The 23,235-nt window shown below is 46.5% G+C and overlaps 1 protein-coding gene across 1 annotated transcript in view; it reads right to left on the bottom strand.

Annotated features, from left to right (window-relative positions):
* Positions 1 to 23,235, bottom strand: part of LOC105009603 (disintegrin and metalloproteinase domain-containing protein 12) — a 101,307-nt gene that overhangs the window by 7,891 nt on the left and 70,181 nt on the right. Inside the window, exons 12-20 of the mRNA XM_029120274.2 lie at positions 15,850 to 16,027; positions 11,448 to 11,537; positions 10,900 to 11,095; positions 10,519 to 10,627; positions 7,123 to 7,321; positions 5,505 to 5,582; positions 2,547 to 2,655; positions 2,022 to 2,157; positions 1,033 to 1,153 (exon numbers count right to left, since the gene is read on the bottom strand). Coding sequence (XP_028976107.2) covers positions 1,033 to 1,153; positions 2,022 to 2,157; positions 2,547 to 2,655; positions 5,505 to 5,582; positions 7,123 to 7,321; positions 10,519 to 10,627; positions 10,900 to 11,095; positions 11,448 to 11,537; positions 15,850 to 16,027 — 1,216 coding nt within the window. The remainder of the gene's footprint in view (positions 1 to 1,032; positions 1,154 to 2,021; positions 2,158 to 2,546; positions 2,656 to 5,504; positions 5,583 to 7,122; positions 7,322 to 10,518; positions 10,628 to 10,899; positions 11,096 to 11,447; positions 11,538 to 15,849; positions 16,028 to 23,235) is intronic.

Raw genomic sequence — 23,235 nt, 5'->3', positions numbered from 1 at the left:
TTCCCCAGATGCAGGTGGAATATCAAAGAGACAGACAGGGACAGACTGACAGACAGAGAGACAGGCAGGGACAGACTGACAGAGAGAGAGACAGGCAGGGACAGACTGACAGAGAGACAGACTGAGAGAGGAGGTGCCATTAGCGAATGTCTGACAGTCTTGGTGGACACACAGCTAATGCCAACTGGGGAATGACCTCACCTGGACCCTGCTGACATCAGACAGACCCACATCCTCCAGCCTCTTATTTCCACCTCGGCCCAAATGCATCCCTTCCAAATACACTATTCCCAGGTGAATAATAATGTACGATAAGGGGAACAGGGCGCCATTTGGGAAAACACACCTTCTCTTAGCGGAGCAGAATGAACGGACCCAATGAAAACCAGATGCAACGGGACGTCTCCCTAATGGACAACAGCTTGACTGTTAGCCTGACCGCTCTGGGCCTAGCGGCGGCACGCGGAGGTGAACACCGCATCCACATCCTGCAGTCGTTACCATTCCTCAGTTCCATCAACTCAGTTCATCAGTTCAGTTTGAACGGACATCACTCAGTCATATCCCCTAGACATTGCTTCGGCTGACGCGAAAGAACTGGATTTTGCCATTTCAGAGAATATATCAAATCTGAATTGAAGCTTCAGGACAAAGCGTAACTCAGGGCTGTTTTCGTAGTGCCTGCCTGTGGCTTTGAGAAACAGACAACCGCAGAGCGACTCCCTTCATCAATATTCCCTCGGTGAATAAAGCACCAATAAATCAATGCATTGTTGTAACCGCCGTCTCTCCAACGACATAGATGAGTCTGGGTCGGAGTGCACTGCGCCGTTCTGTCTACCTCCCGTGCCTGGCGCACCATCTTGGGGTAAATATCAATTGGATTTGTCTGTGTGAAAATCCCTAAAATCGCAATTGCGTGCCTGTTGTATTTATCAACATCATTTGTCGAAATGGTAGAGAGAGAGAGAGAGAGAGAGAGAGAGAGAGAGAGAATGCAGTAGCAGGTGGAGGCCGGGGAGGGACATTAACCTTGAAGATGCCGGTGTTGTGTGTCTGTGGCAGGTTGGTAGGCTTGCGTGGTGGAGACACCCTGTAAACGGACTGGGCCGGGCTCTGAGCTGGACAGGACGGCCTGTTAGTTCCTACTGACCTGTAGAGACAACAGCAGATTAACATAAGCCACCGAACACCTTCAGTCCCGTTCAGATGGGAACTGGTTTTCTCAACGCCAAGCCACTGGGTTGGTCAAGTCGTGGCACGTTTCGAGACTGTTGGATCCCTTAAAGGAAAATAAACACGTTTTTCACAGCGTAACCACAGTGCTGCATGTAAAGAGACGTGATTACATTTGAAGTGTCCTACAATCATGTTTTAACACAACTACTAATTTGCGAAACTTCACATTAACTCATGTTTTATTCAATAAAAGTATTTACAAACGCACCCCTGACTGGCTATTGTGGTTTAGAGCTCACTTATGTTCCCAGATGAACAGTCATTGGTCTATTAAAATCAGATCAACTATGTGATGTCACAAAGTAGGCCAACATTTCCATCCTACCTTAACAGCTTAAAATTCCAGGATTCCTTTTCATACAGCTCTTATTCAAAAAGGGCATTGTCATCATTTACACAAATTCAGTCCCACCCCAACTGATACTAAGCTCATGCAGCTGTCCAATTATTAGAAAAGCAGAAATGGTGTAGTCTGAGGGTATTATTTGGTTACATCCTGACATCCTGAGCACATCATGGTTACGTCCTCTCATTGGGAGCACGGACACCTGTTGGTCATTATCACCCTCACCTGTGCTCCTGATCTCAGTCCCTATTTAAGTTTCTCCTTTCCTAGCATATCTTGTCGTTTGCTTTTTTGTTCCTATGTGACGTTGGTTCTGTTCTCGTGTCTGAGTTTCAGTGTTGTAATAGAATTTGCATTCGCCCGTGCGCCCGTGTCCAGCCTGGTACCGGCAAACGCCACAAATCCTGTGCCTGCTAGCCTGATTTCAAGTCAGCACCTGAGTTTTTCCATGGCGTTCTTCCGGTTGGTGAAAAGCAGACCCCCCAGAGTTTTCCTCTTGACACAGACGATGAGTCCAGCCCCCAGGAAGGGCAGTACCGCCACCAGAACCCCAACCGCCACGCCGCCGTGGTCTGGGGAAGGACACAACAGTGTTTTGGTGTTTGCCGTTTCATGGTCAGCCAGACAAAACGATTGCCTTATTTCATCGGATTTGCGCTTTAAGCTACTTCTTGGATTGCCTGAATCTGAAATCAAACTGGATTAACCCTTACCACCTGAGCCCTTTTAATCACTGTAATACATTCGTTTTGTTGCTTCAATGACATATCTACATTTTCCTGGCAACTCTTATTGGCATTCCTGCATTTGAAACAGGAGTTTGCCCGAGTAGTGGGGCACAACAACAGTTGCCCACTTTGTGATGACTCTGGGGTTCAGCAAAGGGTCAGCTGACCCCACGGAAGACATTCTATTGGTCATTGGGTTGGTTTCAATGGTCCGTTGGGGGTTAGTGCCGTACCTGCCAGCCTCATAGGCCCACTGTCCACGCTCCCCCCGAAGCCCGCCTTGTCACAGAACGGAGGAGCCCAGTGAGGTTCACAGTGGCAGTTCTTATTGTTGTTACACACCTGGACACAACAGACACATAGCAACACATTCACTTTTAGGAACCTTCAACTGGACAAATCTAAAACCCCTCCCCACATACACACAGAACCCTCAACTAGACAAATCTATAACCCCTCCCCACATACACACACAACCCTCAACTGGACAAATCTATAACCCCTCCCCACACACACACACAAACCTCAACTAGACAAATCTATAACCCCTCCCCACATACACACACAAACCTCAACTGGACAATTCTTGCTCCTCACATATATTTTAGTATATTTTCTAGTAATTTATTAATGCTCAGTCTATTGTTTTTATTTCTGCACTTTTTTGCTGCACTAACAGACCAGAACAAATTCCTAGTTTGTTGTAAAACTTACTTGGCGTTAAAACTCATTGTGATTCTGATGTGTTTCTATATACTTTACACATGTACGGTACCTGTCAAAGGTTTGGAGACACTTCAGGGTACACAGAGTGTCCAAACCTTGGACTGGTCCAGTATATGTACCATATATTTAATGTTATTTAGGTATTTCATGCTGTATTGGACAGAGACAGTATTTTGTAGTCTTTTCTTTTTTACCTGGGTTGTACCAGGTAAATCAGCCAAACCTTGATGCATGGGCACCAACCCGACATATTTACACAAGCCCTCAATGCCGGCTCCTCTGAGGGTTTCCTGCTTTTCTAGTCACTTTTCCGTGATTGAGGGAAGGATGAACAGAACAAAATACAGAGCGGTCCTTGGAGAACACCAGAACCAGAGGGCAGAGGACCTCAGACTGGGGACAAAGACTCATCTTTCAGCATGACAATGACCTGAAGAACACAACCGAGAGAACTCTGAAGTGGCTTCAGGACAAGTCAGTGAATGTCCTCGAGTGCCCCCCCCCCCGCCAAAGCCTGGACTTGAACCCAAACTTCTGTTGGGAGACCTGAAGATCGCAGTTCACCAACGCTCCCCATCAAATCTGACCGAGCTTGAGAGGATCTACAAGAACAAATTGAGGAAACTGCCCAAATGCCGGTTCGCAAAGCTCATAGATACATACCCAATGAGACTTAAGCTGTGATCATTTCCAAAAGCACTTCAGAAAAGTACCGAATAATGGGTCTACACAGAAACATACTGTATATAGCCTATAGTTAATCGATACGTGTCTGAGAACACAGTAAGTTAGCAGATGGCAACATTTAACTGTCTACGTACCTACTACGTCTTCATGAGTGAACATTTATGGGTGGTGATGATTCAACAGTTGCCTTAAATCATGGAAAAATATATGCCTGAAAAAGAGACATGTGTTTTCCTTATGCCAGTCAGACCAGGCGTATTGTTAGGTGGTAACAGAAATGGGATTTGTCAAGTTTGTGAAGAAGAGATTGCCTCCAGACTCGTATGACGCCATGGCAACCAGACACAGATGTTTTCAGGAGCATGCTCCATTTGAGGCGTGGTGTAGCACATGGAGTAAATCTCCTCTACACTTTGTCACCCACCAACCCATTTGTGTGTGTGTGTGTGTTTGTGTGTGTGTGTGTGACTGTTTCCACATGCTAGAGTAGTCTGGTAGGCCTTTCCTCTTTCCTTAACATTTCTTTCTCTCTTTGTCTCTTTCTGTGCCTCTCGCACTTTTTCTCTCCGTCGGTCTGTTTTACTTCCTGTCTCTATCATGCTCTTTCACTCTTTTTCTCTTTCTTTCTCCATCCCTCCCTCTCTCTTTCTCTCTGGATGGGTCAATGCAGCGTTGGGAGTCGGAAGAGTTCCACGGAGGCAATACAAAGCACCTGTGATATCTCCTAAAGGCAACATCCTGATTGGATCTTGGAGGGCTACATCCAAAGCCTGTTCTAGGGTGAGCTCTTATTACCCACAACGGTTCATCTTGATCAGATCTTGTTTGGGATCCTGACAGCGTCTACAGCTTCAGTAAAACAACTCTTTTCATATGTCCGCATTCATCCAAGTCACGGTTAAGGGGATGTTGGCCAAACACTTGACATTTTTATTCATGTTAGTGATTTAGTAAACCAGATATTTATTACCATATTAAAGTAATTACGTGGTGAAGGAAATCACCACATATTACCTCAAAAAGGGCAACAGACATTTGACAACTGCCGTTAGAGGGAAATCAAAACAGAACGAAAAAAACAATCCATAAAGCACTCTGGACCACATATTCAAAGTCAAACAGTTTTTCCTCACACTGCTGCCTGGGTGTGGCCAAACGAAGCCAGGCCTGGCTGGCTTCACAGTCCAGCGCATTTTGAAATGACAAGGATGAGGAGCTCGGAGCCAGGCGATGATGAATAGCACTTAGAGCCGAACATAAATGAGGCAATTACACCTAACTGATTGAACTGTTCAGAAGCCCTGTAGGTAGATTGATTGCGGAGCGTGGGAACGGTTACAGCACAGACGTCCAGTTCAGTGTGTGCGCACGCATGTGTGCTTTTCTGTGTGTGTTTGTTTATGTTTATTATTATAGTAAAACAAGGAATATTTTACCCCCCCCCCCATGAGTTAGTGGTCAGGTGCAAATTACATTTGGGGATAGGGTTTGAGTTAGGGTTAGTGGTTTAAAAGTTAGGTTACAGGGGAAGTTTATCATGTCATGTTTAGGGTTAAGTATAGGGTTAAGCTACTGAATAGGAATAATCTGTAGGGTCCCCACAAGGACGTGTGCTCAAGTGTGCATGTGAACCTCAGGGACCAGCTGGCCTAGGACCCAATGCTTGGGGGAACGACTTCGGTCAAATGTAAGGTAAGAAATAGGTGGCCTGTCGGAGTGCAACAATCTGCGACAAACTGCCTGTGAAGGAGGTGTCCAAAAGATTCCACAGTACTCACCCCGCGACCGCTGCACTTCCCAGAGCACTCGTTCACCCCAAAGACACTGACGTTCTGGCACTGGCGATTCAGACACATCTAGAAGATGAGAGAAAGCGAGAGAGAAAAGATAACGCGACCGAGCTCACTCCTCGCTCCTCAGCTGGGCCAACCTCCCGGTGCCCAGATTGGGCGAAAATGGGATTTGTTGATTCAGTTTAGTTTCTTCATGTTTTATAATACAGTTTACCCAGACAAATATGATATTTCATGCTCTGAATCATTCAGAGGAGTATTTCTCTAAAACAAACATTACATTGTAAAAGTCTGATTTCGTAATGTAATATATCCAATGAGAAACATCGAGCACTGCTGCCTAGTTTGTCCTGGAGGTCGTATTCAAAGTTGAGGTTGCAGAAAGCAAAGTTAGCTTGATACATGCTGAGTGAAATACATACTGAGGCTTGATACATGCTGAGGCTTTCATATTATAAACACACAGCATACTCAGTACTCCAGTGACATTTCCTAGAGGCTCGCTAGTGTTTGTGAGGAATTACCCATTAACACGAAAGGCATATGTTAAAATAAGCCGTGTCTCAAAAACGATATATATCGAACCTTGTTTCATGCCCCTTGGATTCAAGAAAATGATGACTGGAATGGGAGAGTGAGTCTGTCAGCTAGCCTTTTGCTCGCGCAGGATCAAGCCCTCGCTACTGGGCTCCAATTTTGCTGACTCGTTTCCCGGGCCAGTTCTTATCCGGGCCAGTACTTATTCACAAGGGCACAAACTACAGAATAATTTAAACAAAACCTGAGTTTTGGACCATTGGTTTTCTTTGATGATTATACATATTTCACCAGTAGGGCAAAATATGGCCTGGTTTATTATCCCCACAGCAAACCTCACTGTTTGTCATCCACCACTCGGGTACCGTGACCCACAGAACAGACAGGCCATGTTAAGCTCTGAGTCACTAAACCCCAATGCCCCATCACTGAGTCACTACACCCCAACGCCCCATCACTGAGTCACTACACCCCAACGCCCCATCACTGAGTCACTACACCCCAACGCCCCATCACTGAGTCACTACACCCCAACGCCCCATCACTGAGTCACTACACCCCAACGCCCCATCACTGAGTCACTACACCCCAACGCCCCATCACTGAGTCACTACACCCCAAAACCCCATCACTGAGTCACTACACCCCAAAACCCCATCACTGAGTCACTACACCCCAATGCCCCATCACTGAGTCACTACACCCCAACGCCCCATCACTGAGTCACTACACCCCAAAACCCCATCACTGAGTCACTACACCCCAAAACCCCATCACTGAGTCACTACACCCCAATGCCCCATCACTGTTATTTTCCACTGTCAACGCTGCATTGTTCATGCTGTCTGAAACCAAAGTGGTGCAGAGGAATTCCCTAGCAGGTCCTGCTGCTCTCCATAACGCCTCCTGATCTGAAGGGTCTGGACAGCTTGTGGAGGCGGAGCTTCCACCATAACGCTAACGACTCACCGACCAGTAGACAGGGAAGGGTTAGGTGGACCCACTGGGTAACTGACACGGCCAATATGGGCCAGGTCAAATGGAGGTCATATTCAGCTGCCCTTACCATGGCATTGCCACACTTGGTCCCAGCCATGACGAGGCCAGGGTCGGGCATGTCGTCCCCCAGGTATACGTGGGTTCCCCGACACAGGATGCGCCCCCCCTCCTGGAGGGGTATGTTGGTTTCTATTGAGACAGCGTTTGTGCCTATCACTGGCCGGTTGGCCCCTCCTTGACACTGTATTTTTCCACATTTTGCATCACTGTAAACAACAACAAGCAAACATACAACACTCCATTAATCAATAGATTAGAACAATGTTTGATGTGTTATTCCGGGAACTCATTCAGCTGTTTGAACGGCTTTTCCCACTCAGGGAGATGGTATTGTGACTGTAGCCTCACTGTTCAAATAACTTGACTTCTATCCAACTTGACTACAGAGATTGCTAGAGACATTTTGCTGTGTGTCTGTCAGGACCCTTGTGAAACCATTGTATAACTCAAACCCATTTAGAGTGGAATTCCAGTTCAGCCGAGCACAGACAGACAGACAGACAGACAGAGGATGTAGCCAAGTTCAGGCCTTTGGCTCAGTCTAACAGGGTTTCTGTGAAAAAAAAGCATGTCCAATTCCCTGCAATTACTGCAATTAGGGTCTGACATATGAGTGATTTAATGCCTCTTCTGTCATCCAAAGACAATTAAAGAAAATCTTTTAAAAAAAAGAACAACAATCGTATTTCGCCGTGCATGTAAAATACCAACATTTTGTCAATCTTCTCAGGAGACAAACCCTTTCTCTCCTCTCTGTGTGCTCACGTGTTGTTGTTTGGTCACAGTCCTGCTATGAAAGAGGTCTGTCAGGACAACGTGTTCCTTACCCAGCCTGCACCTGGGTCCTTGGTCTTATTTGACAACGCTTGACCCCTCACAAACATTTCATACTCAGGTTTATACCGCAAAGCAAAATCGGTGTATTCTACAGTATTCACTAGAGTATTCACCAGAGAATTTGTATTACATAAAAAAAATGTTTTGGTTTAGAGTGTCCCCTAAATAGCTAAAATGTGAAGTGATGTATTCTGAGCGTTGTTGGCCTCTCCAGCCCTGTGTGATGGCTCAGACCTGGCAGGCGGGGTTTCATCCCCCGCTCCAACCCCAGGCCCGGTGTCCAGCCGCTACGGGACAGACAATTATAGGCTCAGCCTGCTCTACTATCCCCTGTTTAACCAGGGACCTTGGCAAAAAAAAATCAGCAAATATTGATCACAAACAGAGTGCCAACGACAGCAGATAATACTATGTTTGCCTTAATGTGGACTGGTCCCTTAGCTAATATGGCACTTCTAAACACAAGGTCGCTCAGTGACCAAGCTCTGTTCAGCTGATTTCATTGCAGATGGAAATATTGATTTCCTGTACTTGACAGAGACTTGGCAACAACCAATTGATTACATGCTACTAAAAAGGGCCCCACCTTTTGGCTTTCAGAACATTTCAATGCTGGCCACTGCAGAGGAGGGAGAGCAATTATCTTGTTGCTTAGAACTAAAAATGATTCCAATTCAAATCAAACATTTGAGTGTTTCTTTTGAAAACGTACATTCTACTTGTGTGATTTCAACACACACTAATGAGTTCCTCAGCAAACACGCAGACAACTTTTTGCCTGTGCAGTTATGTTCAGAGTCAAGATATGGATGTTCCCAAATCATAAATGTGGGCACTTTTTGGGTCTAGCCTGCTCTTCTGGCATGTGGGTAAATGACCTGACCCCAGTTGACTTGGGCTGATCCAGATCTGACCACAAGGCCCTTCTCATGACTGTCTCCATCCCAGTGCCAGCATATTGATTCCGGAATGTAAAACCATCTCCAGACCATTTGCTGAAACACTGTGCAGTTACTCCCTAAATCTTCAACCTCACCTGAAATGTCAGTGATAATGGTATAGCACTGACCCCATAAAAAACCCACGAGATCGATTTTCAACCCTCCGCACCATGAGCTGACAGTGGCCGACGTTCCGTGAAGGCTGACGCTTTGTAAACTCGAAAGAAAACAGACCTAACAGTGCATGCCCAGGTCCTCTCGTATCATCAGACGGCACACAGTGGGGAAATGAACACCACACGTAAGACACTGCGCTGGTCTCACTACAAATGGTTGTAAAGAAATGAGTTCAACCGCCAAATAATTCCTCCTTTACCCCCTCCAGTGTGCAGTGTACAGATTTCATGAACTGTTCCAATTTAAAACCAAGGGTTCCGACTATATTCTTTAACCTACCCCTTGTTTAGGACCTGCCTTTCTGCTTCATAGTGAGTCTATCAGCTGCAGGTTCACCACAGTCCGCCCCAATATCTGTCACTGAAATATGATGTCAACTACCAGCCCATTGGAACCTATTCCCACAGCACTCATAAAATCCCACTTCTCATTTCTTATGTCGACTATAATCATAATCACAAATTACTTTTATTTCAGGTACTAATTCCCTGAAAAGTGCTTCTATTGCTCCAACCTTGAAAAACTCTGAACTAGACCCTGACCCCCTTAGCAAATAAATTCCAATTTCCAAACTGCCACTTCTATCAAAGGAGTTTCAGAGTGTGGTCTCAATTCACCACCCAACTAGCTCTTAGTGAAACACTCTCCCTGGCCTGTTCCAGTCTGGCTTTCGTGAACCACGGAGCACAGAGACAGCCCTGGTAAAAAGAGCACATGATTTATTTGACGGCAGCAGATTATGGGGACACTAACATCCTTTACTTCGGGACATAAATGTCACCTTTGACATAGTGAATCATCAGATACTTACCAACAAACTCTAGAGCCTAGATTCTCTGAAACATCACTCTTATGCTACCATTACTATCGTACTGACAGACATGCATTTATGGCGAATGTGTAGCCAAACCTTACTGAGTCACAAAAGGGGTCCCTCAGGGCTCAATTCTAGGGCCGCCACTGTTTTCTTAGCATTTTTCTCTTCTACATGCATTTCTATATTACCATTCTTTAATTGGTGCAGATGTTAATGTGCCAATGCTATTGCTAGCTCAAAGTGAGTGGACTCCCCTCAATAATAACTAGCTTGCTAACATAACACTGGGTCTAAAATAAATTGGGGAACGAGAAATTCATGCCTCCACCTGTTTGGTTCTGTTTCCCTTTGTGGAGGACCTGTACCTTGCTCATTGCCTATGGGGATTGCTATGAATGATATTATGGTATTGATATCGTTATTAGTGACATTGTATACGATCATGTCATTGCAGTGAGTTTCCTTAGAGTTTCCCCAGAGAAAAACTAATGCCAAGACTAGTAAAAGTATTGTTGTGCATTATTTAAATAGTTAAACTAATATGTGGCATTTTCTGTTTGACAATCTCAGTCACAGTTCATTTGGATTGGTATGTCTTGTTATCTGTTCCCTTATCTGTTCCTTTACTTACGGAGCTTCACACTTAGCAAAGGATCCCTTGGAATCCTTTCCACAGTTCCCATAGGGATCTCCTGCAGAATTGACTCTTTCAAAACAGATCCCCGGCGCAGGCTTAGCTCCTGTAAGACACACGTGGATAATGAGATATAACATCAGACCACAGTTATGATATATAACATCAAACCAAACTAAAGACACATACAATCAGATTGATAACATCACATTAATGACACAACACAGAATGATGCTAATGACACATTGCATCACACTGTACTAACGACACTTAACAACCGGCTTCACTCCTTTTGGCTTCTTGATCTTTATTTGTTTCACCACGATTCCTCACCTCCTCTCTCCTCACCCGCACCCTCCCCCCTCCCCCCCCTCTTACCCTGCCCCCAGAGAGTGATGCACTGCTGCTCGTGAGTCTGGCAGATCCCGTTGTAGCAGTGCCCGTCCACGTTGTGACAGGCGTGCCCGTCGTGCAGGTACACGTTGCCGGGGCAGTGAGGGCTGGCGCCGGTGCAGAACTCGGGCAGGTCGCACGAGTTGCTGGAATCCCGACACGGGGTCCCGGCCGGCTTCAGCTACAGACAGACGGACGGACGGACGGACGGGAAGGTAGGCACACAGACACACACACAGACACACAGCCAGGAGGGTGAGGCCTCGAGGGGCATGGGGGTTTGAAGTCTGAGAGGAACACAAGAGCACAACCTGTTCAGCTTAGCTACTACGTAGGTACAAGTCAAAAAGGCGCGGCCTGACCACCTTTGGAAACCCCTGCACCTTTGGGCGCTGAACTTGAGACTTCGGTCTCATTTGCACAAAATCATGATTGTGGTGCAGAATGGGTATTTCGAAGCGCAGCGCTGACATCCATTTGGATCTGAAGCCCAGGTGCCATGGTTTAAAACCCGGCCCCGTGCCACATCTTACCTGGCACTCATGGCAGCACTGCCCGTGGGCACACACCGCCTCTGCCTTCAGGGAGCAGGTTGTCGCGTTGCAGCAAGGGTTCAGACACTCCTGGTGGAGGGGGATTGGAGGAGAGGAGAGCAAAGGGGGAAGGGGAGGAGAAAGGCGAGGAGGTAGAAGTGAGTGTGCGGTGACTGACATGACACAGAGAAGGTGGGTGGGGTTATACTGTAACTTAGAAGCTAAACAAACAGATTGTATTTCAACTGAGACCACATGCACAGCTGTAATGTTACTACAGGAAGAGCCCCAATGGGCCATGTTACATTCCCCCTGACTGGCAGAGACCACACGGCCAGGATGAGGTACTTCCCAGCCTCAACATCTCCTTCCACATGCAACATGATCCCTGGTCCCCGTTGATGAAAACAATCCTTCCTCACCATGGATGTAACACATCCTCTGGTTTACATTAGGGATTATTTGAACCGCAGATTTTGAATCCCGCACTGTACCAGTCAGCAGATCTGGAACCCTGCACTGTACCAGTCAGCAGATCTGGAACCCTGCACTGTACCACTCAGCAGATCTGGAACCCTGCACTGTACCAGTCAGCAGATCTGGAACCCTGCACTGTACCACTCAGCAGATCTGGAATCCTGCACTGTACCACTCAGCAGATCTGGAACCCTGCACTGTACCACTCAGCAGATCTGGAACCCTGCACTGTACCAGTCAGCAGATCTGGAGCCCTGCACTGTACCAGTCAGAAGATCAGGAACCCTGCACTGTACCACTCAGAAGATCTGGAACCCTGCACTGTACCATTCAGCAGATCTGGAACCCTGCACTGTACCATTCAGCAGATCTGGAACCTTTAGGGGAGCTAAAGGGAGCTGAAATGTGCTGAGGTGATATGAGGGCTTAGTTGAGCTGAAAGGCGCTGAGGGGAGTTAAGGGCTTAGTGGAGCTGAGGGGAGCAGACAGGCACTAAGGGGAGCAGAGGGGACCAATGAGGAGTTGAAAGGAGCTGAGTGGTTGAGGGGAGCTGAGAGGAACCAAGAATTGTGGACATCTGAGGGGAGCTAAGAGCTGAGGGCATCTAAGAGGTTTGAGGAGAGCTAAAATCTGAGATGAGTGGAACTGGAAGCTTTCAATAGCTAAGAGGAGTAGAAAGCTACAGGAAAATGGGCTTAGTGGAGCTGAGGGTTGAGTGGAGCTGGGGCGAGCAGGATCAAAACCCAGTTCAGCTCTCTATGTGAATGTGCATTACGTATTTCCTTGTTTCATGCGATAGAAAAGGTTCAACATGGAACCCAAATGGGTGCGACTGAGAACAAATGGATTCTACCTGGAAGACACAAAGAGTTACTCAAAGTACATCCCCCATGATATGTTAATGGTTAATATGATAGGGATTTTCATGTACTTCCCCAAAGGCAGATACACTTTCTGATGCCATTTTAATGTTTCTGCACTCAGTTAAAAAGAACATACAAAATGATCCCACCAATGGGAAGCTCATATTTCTGCCATATGGGTTTGCATTTTGTCTTCGTGCCTTAACGCAGAAACCTGAACGTCCCAACACGAAATAAATGGCTCAGAATATACAGAGCACTGAATATGAGATGGGCCATCACTGTGGCGCTCAGTTGGTTTGTGCAACGCCTGGTCTATGGGTTTAATTCCCGAGGCTGGAAAGTAGGAAAAAAATACGTACTGTAATGTATGCACCTACCACTGTAAATTGCTCTGGATAGGAGCATCTGGTGAACATCTTAAACAGAATGTTCATATGTGAATAGTATTGATATTGGGATAATATGTGCTTCTCAATTCTGTTTTTATCATCTGGACTCGGCCAATACATTCTTGTCTGCATGATAGAACCTATAAGTTCTCGTCAGAAACTGACTGACAGTTTACATGTTTGCAATCGTGATTATGCGCACGGTGAAGCCAACACATTTCAATAATTCAGTCAGTGACAGCAAGTGCTGTCAGCTGTGTTTTCCTTCCTACGTTTTTTGTTAATGCTTGGCTATTCTGCCTCACATTCTTATGCTCTTCTATTCTCCCCATTTAAATACCTCAGTGAGCGTTGACTGACAGCATTCAGTCCTTCGGTATCCTTCAGATTTCTTTTCTCCGGAGATTGTGCTAGTTGGGATTTCTAAGCTGTTGCACAGATGCAGCTCTGTTTACATTTCTTCAGAGATTTTTTTTGTAACGTTTTGTTTATTTACTTACGGCACAGCTACGGAAAATCTGTTGTTTCTTTCAATTCTCACACTTTTTGAGTCTGAGACTTTAGATCATGTGCTAAAGAACTAGGAACTGTTACATTCATATGTTGAGCCCTCGTGACATTTACAGAAAATAAACAATTCTTAAAAAATAAAACAGTTGGGTTTTCTGGATCTGCAACAAAACTGTTAAATGGGACATAAAAGAACACCTGCCTCCGATTCCAACTGCATCCATCCATCATCCCTCCATAATCTCAGTCCCAAAGCATCCCTCCATCATCCCTCGTTAATCTCAGTCCCAAAGCATCCATCCATAATCTCAGTCTCAAAGCATCCCTCCATAATCTCAGTCTCAAAGCATCCCTCCACTGTAACCCCATAATCTCAGTCTCCCCACAATCCTTGCATCAACCCTAATCACTGTCCACTTGTCCACGTCCTACCTCCACTTCTCCGCATCCCTCCACCGTACCCCCATAATCTCAGTCTCCAAGCATCCCTCCACCGTACCCCCATAATCTCAGTCCCCAAGCATCCCTCCACCGTACCCCCATAATCTCAGTCTCCAAGCATCCCTCCACCGTACCCCCATAATCTCAGTCTCCAAGCATCCCTCCACCGTACCCCCATAATCTCAGTCTCCAAGCATCCCTACACCGTACCCCCATAATCTCAGTCTCAAAGCATCCCTCCACCGTACCCCCATAATCTCAGTCTCCAAGCATCCCTCCACCGTACCCCCATAATCTCAGTCTCAAAGCATCCCTCCACCGTACCCCCATAATCTCAGTCTCAAAGCATCCCTCCACCGTACCCCCATAATCTCAGTCTCCAAGCATCCCTCCACCGTACCCCCATAATCTCAGTCTCCAAGCATCCCTACACCGTACCCCCATGATCTCAGTCTCAAAGCATCCATCCACCGTACCCCCATGATCTCAGTCTCCAAGCATCCCTCCACCGTACCCCCATAATCTCAGTCTCCAAGCATCCCTCCACCGTACCCCCATAATCTCAGTCTCCAAGCATCCCTCCACCGTACCCCCATAATCTCAGTCTCCAAGCATCCCTACACCGTACCCCCATAATCTCAGTCTCAAAGCATCCCTCCACCGTACCCCCATAATCTCAGTCTCCAAGCATCCCTCCACCGTACCCCCATAATCTCAGTCTCAAAGCATCCCTCCACCGTACCCCCATAATCTCAGTCTCAAAGCATCCCTCCACCGTACCCCCATAATCTCAGTCTCCAAGCATCCCTCCACCGTACCCCCATAATCTCAGTCTCCAAGCATCCCTCCACCGTACCCCCATAATCTCAGTCTCAAAGCATCCATCCACCGTACCCCCATGATCTCAGTCTCCAAGCATCCCTCCACCGTACCCCCATGATCTCAGTCTCCAAGCATCCCTCCACCGTACCCCCATGATCTCAGTCTCCAAGCATCCCTCCACCGTACCCCCATAATCTCAGTCTCCAAGCATCCCTCCACCGTACCCCCATAATCTCAGTCTCCAAGCATCCCTCCACCGTACCCCCATAATCTCAGTCTCCAAGCATCCCTCCACCGTACCCCCATAATCTCAGTCTCCAAGCATCCATCCACCGTACCCCCATGATCTCAGTCTCCAAGCATCCCTCCACCGTACCCCCATGATCTCAGTCTCCAAGCATCCCTCCACCGTACCCCCATGATCTCAGTCTCCAAGCATCCCTCCACCGTACCCCCATGATCTCAGTCTCCAAGCATCCCTCCACCGTACCCCCATAATCTCAGTCTCCAAGCATCCCTCCACCGTACCCCCATAATCTCAGTCTCCAAGCATCCCTCCACCGTACCCCCATAATCTCAGTCTCCAAGCATCCCTCCACCGTACCCCCATAATCTCAGTCTCCAAGCATCCCTCCACCGTACCCCCATAATCTCAGTCTCAAAGCATCCCTCCACCGTACCCCCATAATCTCAGTCTCCAAGCATCCCTCCACCGTACCCCCATGATCTCAGTCTCCAAGCATCCCTCCACCGTACCCCCATAATCTCAGTCTCCAAGCATCCCTCCACCGTACCCCCATGATCTCAGTCTCCAAGCATCCCTCCACCGTACCCCCATAATCTCAGTCCCCCCACCATCCTTGCGTCATCCCTCATCACTGTCAGGCCACTTCCTACCTCTAGTTCTCCGCAGTCACACTCCTCCCCTTCCTCCACGTATCCATTGCCACACTTCTGCCCCCCGTAGAGAACCTTGACCTCAGGCATATTGAAGAGACACATGCCCACCCCCTTCTCCAGGCTGGCCACTAGATCCTTCTTACTACAAGAGCTGAACACGGTAGGGAATGGGTACCTGGGGAGAAACAGGGGAGCAGAAGGTCAACAATGTTATATGTTTTGGTCCATACGGCACATGAAGAATATCCAACCAAAATGTTTTCATCGGTTCACTCTCAACACTCAGTCACTTTGGATAAGGAGAAGGGAAAGATAGAGAGAGATTCATTGAGATAGAGAAAGAGGGGAAGAAATTAGAGTTAAAGTAGGCATACAAGTTCATTAATCTCTGTCAGATTGTAATCAGTTCTAATGAGCACTAATTACAAAATCAATTAATGAATCAATTAACCACCAGAGCTGAACTGCCTCACTAATGAGTTACATCACTGTCTGAACAACATACTTCTTGGGACAGCCAATGCAGGGAGACAAGGGGGAGACAGAGAGCAGAAAGAGAAGAGGGTGAATGAGAGACAGTGTGGATAGAAAAGAAGTGAAAGACAGATTGGAATAGACAGAGAAAGAAAGAAAGAAAGAAAGGAGAGATGAGAATACTCACTAGACAAAGCTCATACAAATATACGTTCCTCCTCTGCTAGGGTTATGCAACCCATATATTCAGGGAGAAAGTGGAAGAGGGGAAGAGGACATGCCATGTTTTTGATGTTGTTTTTGGAGCGATGGACAGGGAGGGTGGTCCACTGCTCTGCTCACAGACCTGGGCCTTGTCCCATACACTCACATGCACTGACTCCACAATGGTTCCTGGAGCTCTGCTCTGATGGGACATTAAACTGCTAGATACTGTAGCCCTTGTCTGCCGGAGTGTGTTTGTGTTCCGTTTTCATGCCAAACATCCAGACTATGCCAAGGGATAGATTGGTGACACCCTTTCACCTCAGTCCTGGCACTCAACTCAATCACCCCTTCACCTCGCTCTCATCATCATCACTCTCTTTCCGTGAGCCATTAGTCTGTGTTGGTGATCAGAGGCTACTGACAGAGGCTGTCAGGTGTAAGGGCAGATGACAGGACTTGGTTCTAACACAGCAGCACCTATGATCCACAAATTTCAGCCCAGTCTATTACAGACGATGACCATTAACCATTGAAAATGTATAAATGAACCTTAACCCTATTCCTTAACCCGGACAGACACTGTATTAATGCTTTTTATGATCCACATATTTCAATCCAGTCTGGTTGTACATTCTTTAAAGCTTGTACCTACTCCAATGTCCTTGTCTAGCAATGTCTGGGACTCTATCTATCTCTCTGTGAAGGCCAGTAAGGTGCCTCAATGAAGGCCGCAAAGTTCTCTGTAATTACCACTAAGGTGGTGTTTGCGAAGACCACTAAAGTCTCTGTGAAGGCCACTAAGGTGTCTCTGTGAAGGTCACTAAAGTCTCTGTGAAGGTCACTAAAGTCTCTATGAAGGCCACTAAGGTGTCTCTGTGAAGGTCACTAAAGTCTCTGTGAAGGTCACTAGTCTCTGTGAAGGTCACTAAAGTCTCTATGAAGGCCACTAAGGTGTCTCTGTGAAGGTCACTAAAGTCTCTATGAAGGCCACTAAGGTGTCTTGGTGAAGGACACTAAAGTCTCTATGAAGGCCACTAAGGTGTCTTGGTGAAGGACACTAAAGTCTCTATGAAGGCCACTAAGGTGTCTCGGTGAAGGACACCTAAGTTTGAAGAAGAGGGATGCTTCACGAATGAAATCCTTTTCAGAGCACTGCATTTGACCAGTGCTCCATACGGAATAATGCCTGACTTATGAGGCAATCAAAGGAATCCACCAAGTCTTTGATTTCTTCCCAGAGATTTGATGAAACGCTCCACCCTAATGTTGCTTTGGGACTTTGAGCGGCAAAATACGTTTTTCCCAGCGCCTCCCCTCCACCCACCTCTCCACCTCCCCTCTGTTCTGCCCTGCTCCCCTCTTCTCAACACCTCCTCACTTATTTCCCCTCTTATACTCCCTCTCTTATTTTCTCCTCTCTTCTCTTCTCCTCCACGGTCTTTTCTAGTCCTTTCTTCTCCTCTCCACATTGTGCCAACAGATGTTCATTTACCAGATACTCTTAATGGCACATGTCTCCGGACACATCAGTAAATCCAGCAAAAATACTCAAGTTTAAATCTGATAAATCTATAAATATACCGCAGCGATTTCCTCACATTTTTTTAAATAATTTCACTCAGATGTGCCTTCGAATTTAATGTTTGTGTGTTTTTGTGTCAGGATGTGTGTGAGCGTGTGTGAGTGTGTGTACTTGTCTTACATGACCCATTGCTGCATCTGATCCCAAAAAACCTGGCACCAATTTTGACCTTGGTCCTGAAAACATGGCTTCAAATATCAGTGCTATCCCCTGCAAGGTTACACAAGGTGGAGGAGGCTACAATAACTCACACTTGTCATTACCAGGAACTAGAAGGGTCTCTACATGCTCCGGAAACGAGATCAAAAAGACCAAAGAGAATACTTCTAGAAAAACAAAGGAGAGGAGAGAAGCAGAGTGAGCAGGAGACTCTCTTGTTGCAACAGCAATAACATCATCCCTCCTCTTCCTCAACATCCTTCTCTTCTCCTCATCCTCTTCCTCAAGCTCTTTTTCTCTCTCCTCACACACACACACACACACAGACACACAGACACACAGACACACACACACACACCTCTCGTCAACCTCTGTTCTGGTTTATTTGTTTGCTTTCCATGAATTCACCGCAGTTTTTTACCAGACAATCTAATGCTTTCTTTATTTACACCACAAACCATTCATAGGCTTCCATACTCATACTATCTGGCTGGATATTGTTATACTGGAATAGAAGACTAATGACTGTAAATAGAGAGGGAGGGATGGTGAGACAGAGAGGAGGTGGGGAGGGAGGGGGTAGAGAGAGAGGAGGTGGGAGGGGGTAGAGAGAGAGGAGGTGGAGAGAGGAGCCGTACAGAGAGGAGGTGGGGAGGGAGGGGGTAGAGAGAGAGGAGGTGGAGAGAGGAGCCGTACAGAGAGGAGGTGGGGAGGGAGGGGGTAGAGAGAGAGGAGGTGGAGAGAGGAGCCGTACAGAGAGGAGGTGGGGAGGGAGGGGGTAGAGAGAGAGGAGGTGGAGAGAGGAGCCGTACAGAGAGGAGGTGGGGAGGGAGGGGGTAGAGAGAGAGGTGGTGGAGTGAGGAGCCGTACAGAGAGGAGGTGGGAGCGGGTAGAGAGAGAGGAGGTGGAGAGAAAAAGAGGAAGGTTGAAGAGAGAGCTAACGAAGGAAGAGAAAGAGAGATAAGGCGAGGGGGGTGGGGGGTAGGAGAGAGAAGGAGGGTGGAGTGGGAGAGAGGGGGGTGAGAGAGGGAGGGGGTGAGAGAGGGAGGGGGAGTGTGAGAGAGAGGGGGAGGAGAGGTAGGAGGAAGAGAGAGAGATGGAAGAGGGAGTTGAGAGAGGGAGGAGAGGAGTGAGAGAAATGGGGGGATCAGAGACAGTGATGGAGAGGAAGGAAAGTGGTGTGGAGGGACAGAAAGACAGAGGGAGAAAAGAAAGGAGAGAGAACAGCCACTGCAAGCTGGGCTCCCAGGGCTCTGGTGGGGTGCCAGGGTGCTGAGGGCTTTTTCACATTAAGCTCCATTTTCCGAGACACATCGAATTTTGCTGTGTAAACCTGCATATATCCTTAGCTCGCCACCTTCCAAGGTAGCACCACATATTCGATAGAGCCCCCCCAGAGTTTTGCATAAGTGTAAAGACAATTATCTAGGAACCGTATAGGGCTTCTGTTCAGAGCGTGCACATATCGTGCAATTTTCTGGTGATTGACACAAAATCCAATGCGGTTCATCCCGAGACATGTGGGTGTGTATTCAAACACTATGGAACTGATTATGCAAAATATGATAAGTCTATCTAGCATTTTATTCTCACTCTCGTGTGTGTGTGTATGTGGGTGTGTGTATGTGTGTGTGTATGTGGTTGTGGGTGTATGTGGGTGTGTATGTGTGTATGTGGTTGTGTGTGTATGTGATTGTGTATGTATGTGGTTGTGTATGTGGTTGTGTGTGTGTGTATGTGGTTGTGTGTGTATGTGTGTGCAGTTGTCTGCAGCTGGAAGACACTTCAGAAAGTGTTCCTCCAGAGGTAGTCAGTCTGGGGCCAACTGCCATCACCTCCATCACAAACAACAAAGCCCCAGCTTGACCTCCTCACCTTTGACCTAAGGAAGAGGCCCTCAGACGGTCATTTCTAGGTGGTTTCCTAATGCAACCATTGACATTTACATTGGAGTCATTCTTATCCAGAGCCACTTGATTATTCCTGTCAGTAGTCGTTACGTAGTACCTTATTATACCCCAAAAACCAGACTAACAGCTTTGATTGGGATTTTAGGGTGGTGTTTCTCAGACATTGTAGCGGGGCGCCCAGGTTAAGAGGACTACAGTTTTAGGGAGATTTTAGGGACCACAGTTTTAGGGAAATACCCCTGTTGTGACCTCTCCGAGTTTTGGCGGGCCAAGTCATTGGGAGCAGATGTGAAGGAAGTTACCCTACTTTCATAGCGAGTAGCGCTTTCTTCTGCTTGAGCTCAAACTGAGACTTGAACTCTTCAAATTCCTTAATCAACGTACCCTGTTGCGCTGCTGAAAAGTTAGCAGAAGACACATTTACAGTCCTAGTTCCTGCAAGAGCAACAGCTAACAGCCCCGATTCCTAAGAGTTTGATTTATTAGGCCTTATTTCAGAATGTACCCCCGAAACGTATTTACTGCCCCTCAGCTGTGGCCCAGACAGACAGGAGGCTGGCACAGATAAGAAGAGGCCTGTCAGTCCCAGCTCTATTACAGGCTGTCCTGTCCCGAATGGCTACAATCTGCACCCAGCCATGACCCGGGAACCATGTCCCTGAAACACCTGGCCCCCTCCAACAGAGAGATAAGCGCCCCAAAGTCAATGAGAGATTATGGCCTCTCCAGCCACTACAACAGTGGGCGCCGTGACCGGAGAGGATCAAGTCCAGTCATCACACAGAGACACACTATGATCCAATCTACAGAGAAGGAAGTGCTTACTTACAAGACCATTTACAACAATAACATTTACAAGACCATTTATTTACAAAATAAATGGTCTTGTAAATAGATTTTTAAAATGCTAACACAGAAACAGAAATAGAAAATCAGCGATCACCATGAAGACCCATGGCCAACTGAAATGCTCCTTGCGCTGCTATTTCAGAAGTGGATATTCTAGATGACATCAGTCATGAATAATAATGTTTCATATCTTTGGTCGACGGTTTAAACAATGGTTAAAGTTGAGGGAATATTTCAGCCGGGAATAGAATCTTTAGAAGGCAAAAAAGTAGTTTCATGCTAACTGACAAATATGCCTGTAATCTATATTTTAATGAGTTGTTATGTTCAAAAATGTATATTATTCAATGAATATAATACAAAAACCTATATAAAAAGGCCCTATGTGGTTTAAAAAAGAAATGGCATGTATCCGTTAATAATATTCGTTTTGATATTTGATTTTCAACTGGAATACCTAAAATCACACCAAAATGTTGGATTTCACTGACTGAATGTCATTATGCATTATTTATTTTGCTACAATACAGTCAATATCTTCGCAAACTTGAAAAGCTTTGAGCACTTCATTACGCTTCTGTTTCATTTATCAGAAACCGCAATATTCACCTTTCACACATTTCTGACGTCTGTCTGGTGGTATTAAAGTTTTATCATGGAGTTTTTAAAGTAAGAAGTGTCCAGTTTGTCCATGTGTTTTAGATCACGGGAAGCGAAACACAGCTGAGGATCCTGTCCTTCGCAGCTACAGCCTGTACATGTCACAATCAGCCCACACAGCTATAAAACCTTATCAGAACCGTCAGACCACACAGTCAAGCTAACCGAACAGAACTTTCTGGAAACACTGCGAGAGGCGGCTTGAGAACTCTCAGAAATTACTGCAGTTATAATGTGACCGCAATGATGTGTTTCTCTTTAACTGTGCTACAAACGGCAGTCTGTGGGTAGACATGATCTGTCAGTAATATTCCATCTAACGCTGTAGTGAAAAGCTAAGGATTTCACTCCGCTGCCTCCTCTTCTTCCTCACAAACCCATTGGGTGATAAGGTTGGAAGAGAGGGAGAAGGTGGAGAGGAAAGCAAGGCCCAAAATATCTAGGAATTGCAATTAAGATTTTCCCCTTAGCTACAAGTACCACGGCATCTGCAGTCTTCTGCTGGCTCCTTCCCTGTAGCAGTGAATGATTACAGGATGTAATACATACTATCTGCTTGGTTCTTTGGTGACAGTTTGGCAGCCTGTTCTGGTCAATTAGAAGTCTGCTGGTCGGATGCCCGTCCATGAGACGGCCAACTGTCTTCTGAGTTTTTCTGGAGGTCTGTCTACTTGCCTGGAAATGTTTTTGCCAATTTCTTGGAAATGAAAATCTGAAATAGCTCATGTACACAAGTATTCAGACCCTTTGCCATGACACTCCAAATTGAGCATAAACACTTCCTGTATCAGTTAATCAACACTGCGATGTCTGTCAAACTTGATTGGAGTTCACCTGTGGCCAACTGAATTGATTGGACATGATTTAGAATCCAAGGAAATCTCTGTAGACCACAGAGAGTTTTGTGTCGAGGTATAGATCTGAGGAAGGTTATAAAAAATTGCTTATAGCATCGGAAATCCCCGCAGCAGAGTAGACTCTTCCTAGAACTGGCCGAACTAAGTAGCCGGGGTAAGGTGACCCAGAACCCAATGGCCACTCTAACAGAGTGTCAGAGTTTCTTTGCAGAGATGGGAGAACCTGGCAGAATACCAACCATCACCATTGATGCATCACTCCATCAATCATGTCTTTTTGGTAGAGTAGCTAGACGGGGGCTACAGCAGAGTAAAAGGCATATGACATGCAGTCTGAAGGACTCCCTGGTTTGATGAGACCAATATCAAATGTCAGACATGCACTATGTCTGACGAAAACAAGGCATCACTCATCACCTGGCTAAAACCATTGCTACAGTGAAGCATGGTGGTGGGAGTCTCATGCTATGGGGATGCTTTTCAGCAGCAGCGACTGGCTGACTGGTCAGGATTGAAGGAAGGGAAGATAAGGGAAGATAATCCTGCGCACAGGAACCTCAGACTGAGGCAAGGATTCACCTTTCAGCAAGGCAACAGCTTGAAGCACACAGCCAATACAACGCTGGTATGGAACAGGTATGTCAATGTCCTTGAGTGGCCCAGTGAAATCCCAGACTTAAAACCA

This window comes from Esox lucius, chromosome 6, assembly GCF_011004845.1.
Source record: "Esox lucius isolate fEsoLuc1 chromosome 6, fEsoLuc1.pri, whole genome shotgun sequence".
Lineage (NCBI taxonomy): Eukaryota > Metazoa > Chordata > Actinopteri > Esociformes > Esocidae > Esox > Esox lucius.
Note: the sequence above shows the minus strand (reverse complement) of the source record. Positions and strands in the feature narration are given on the sequence as shown.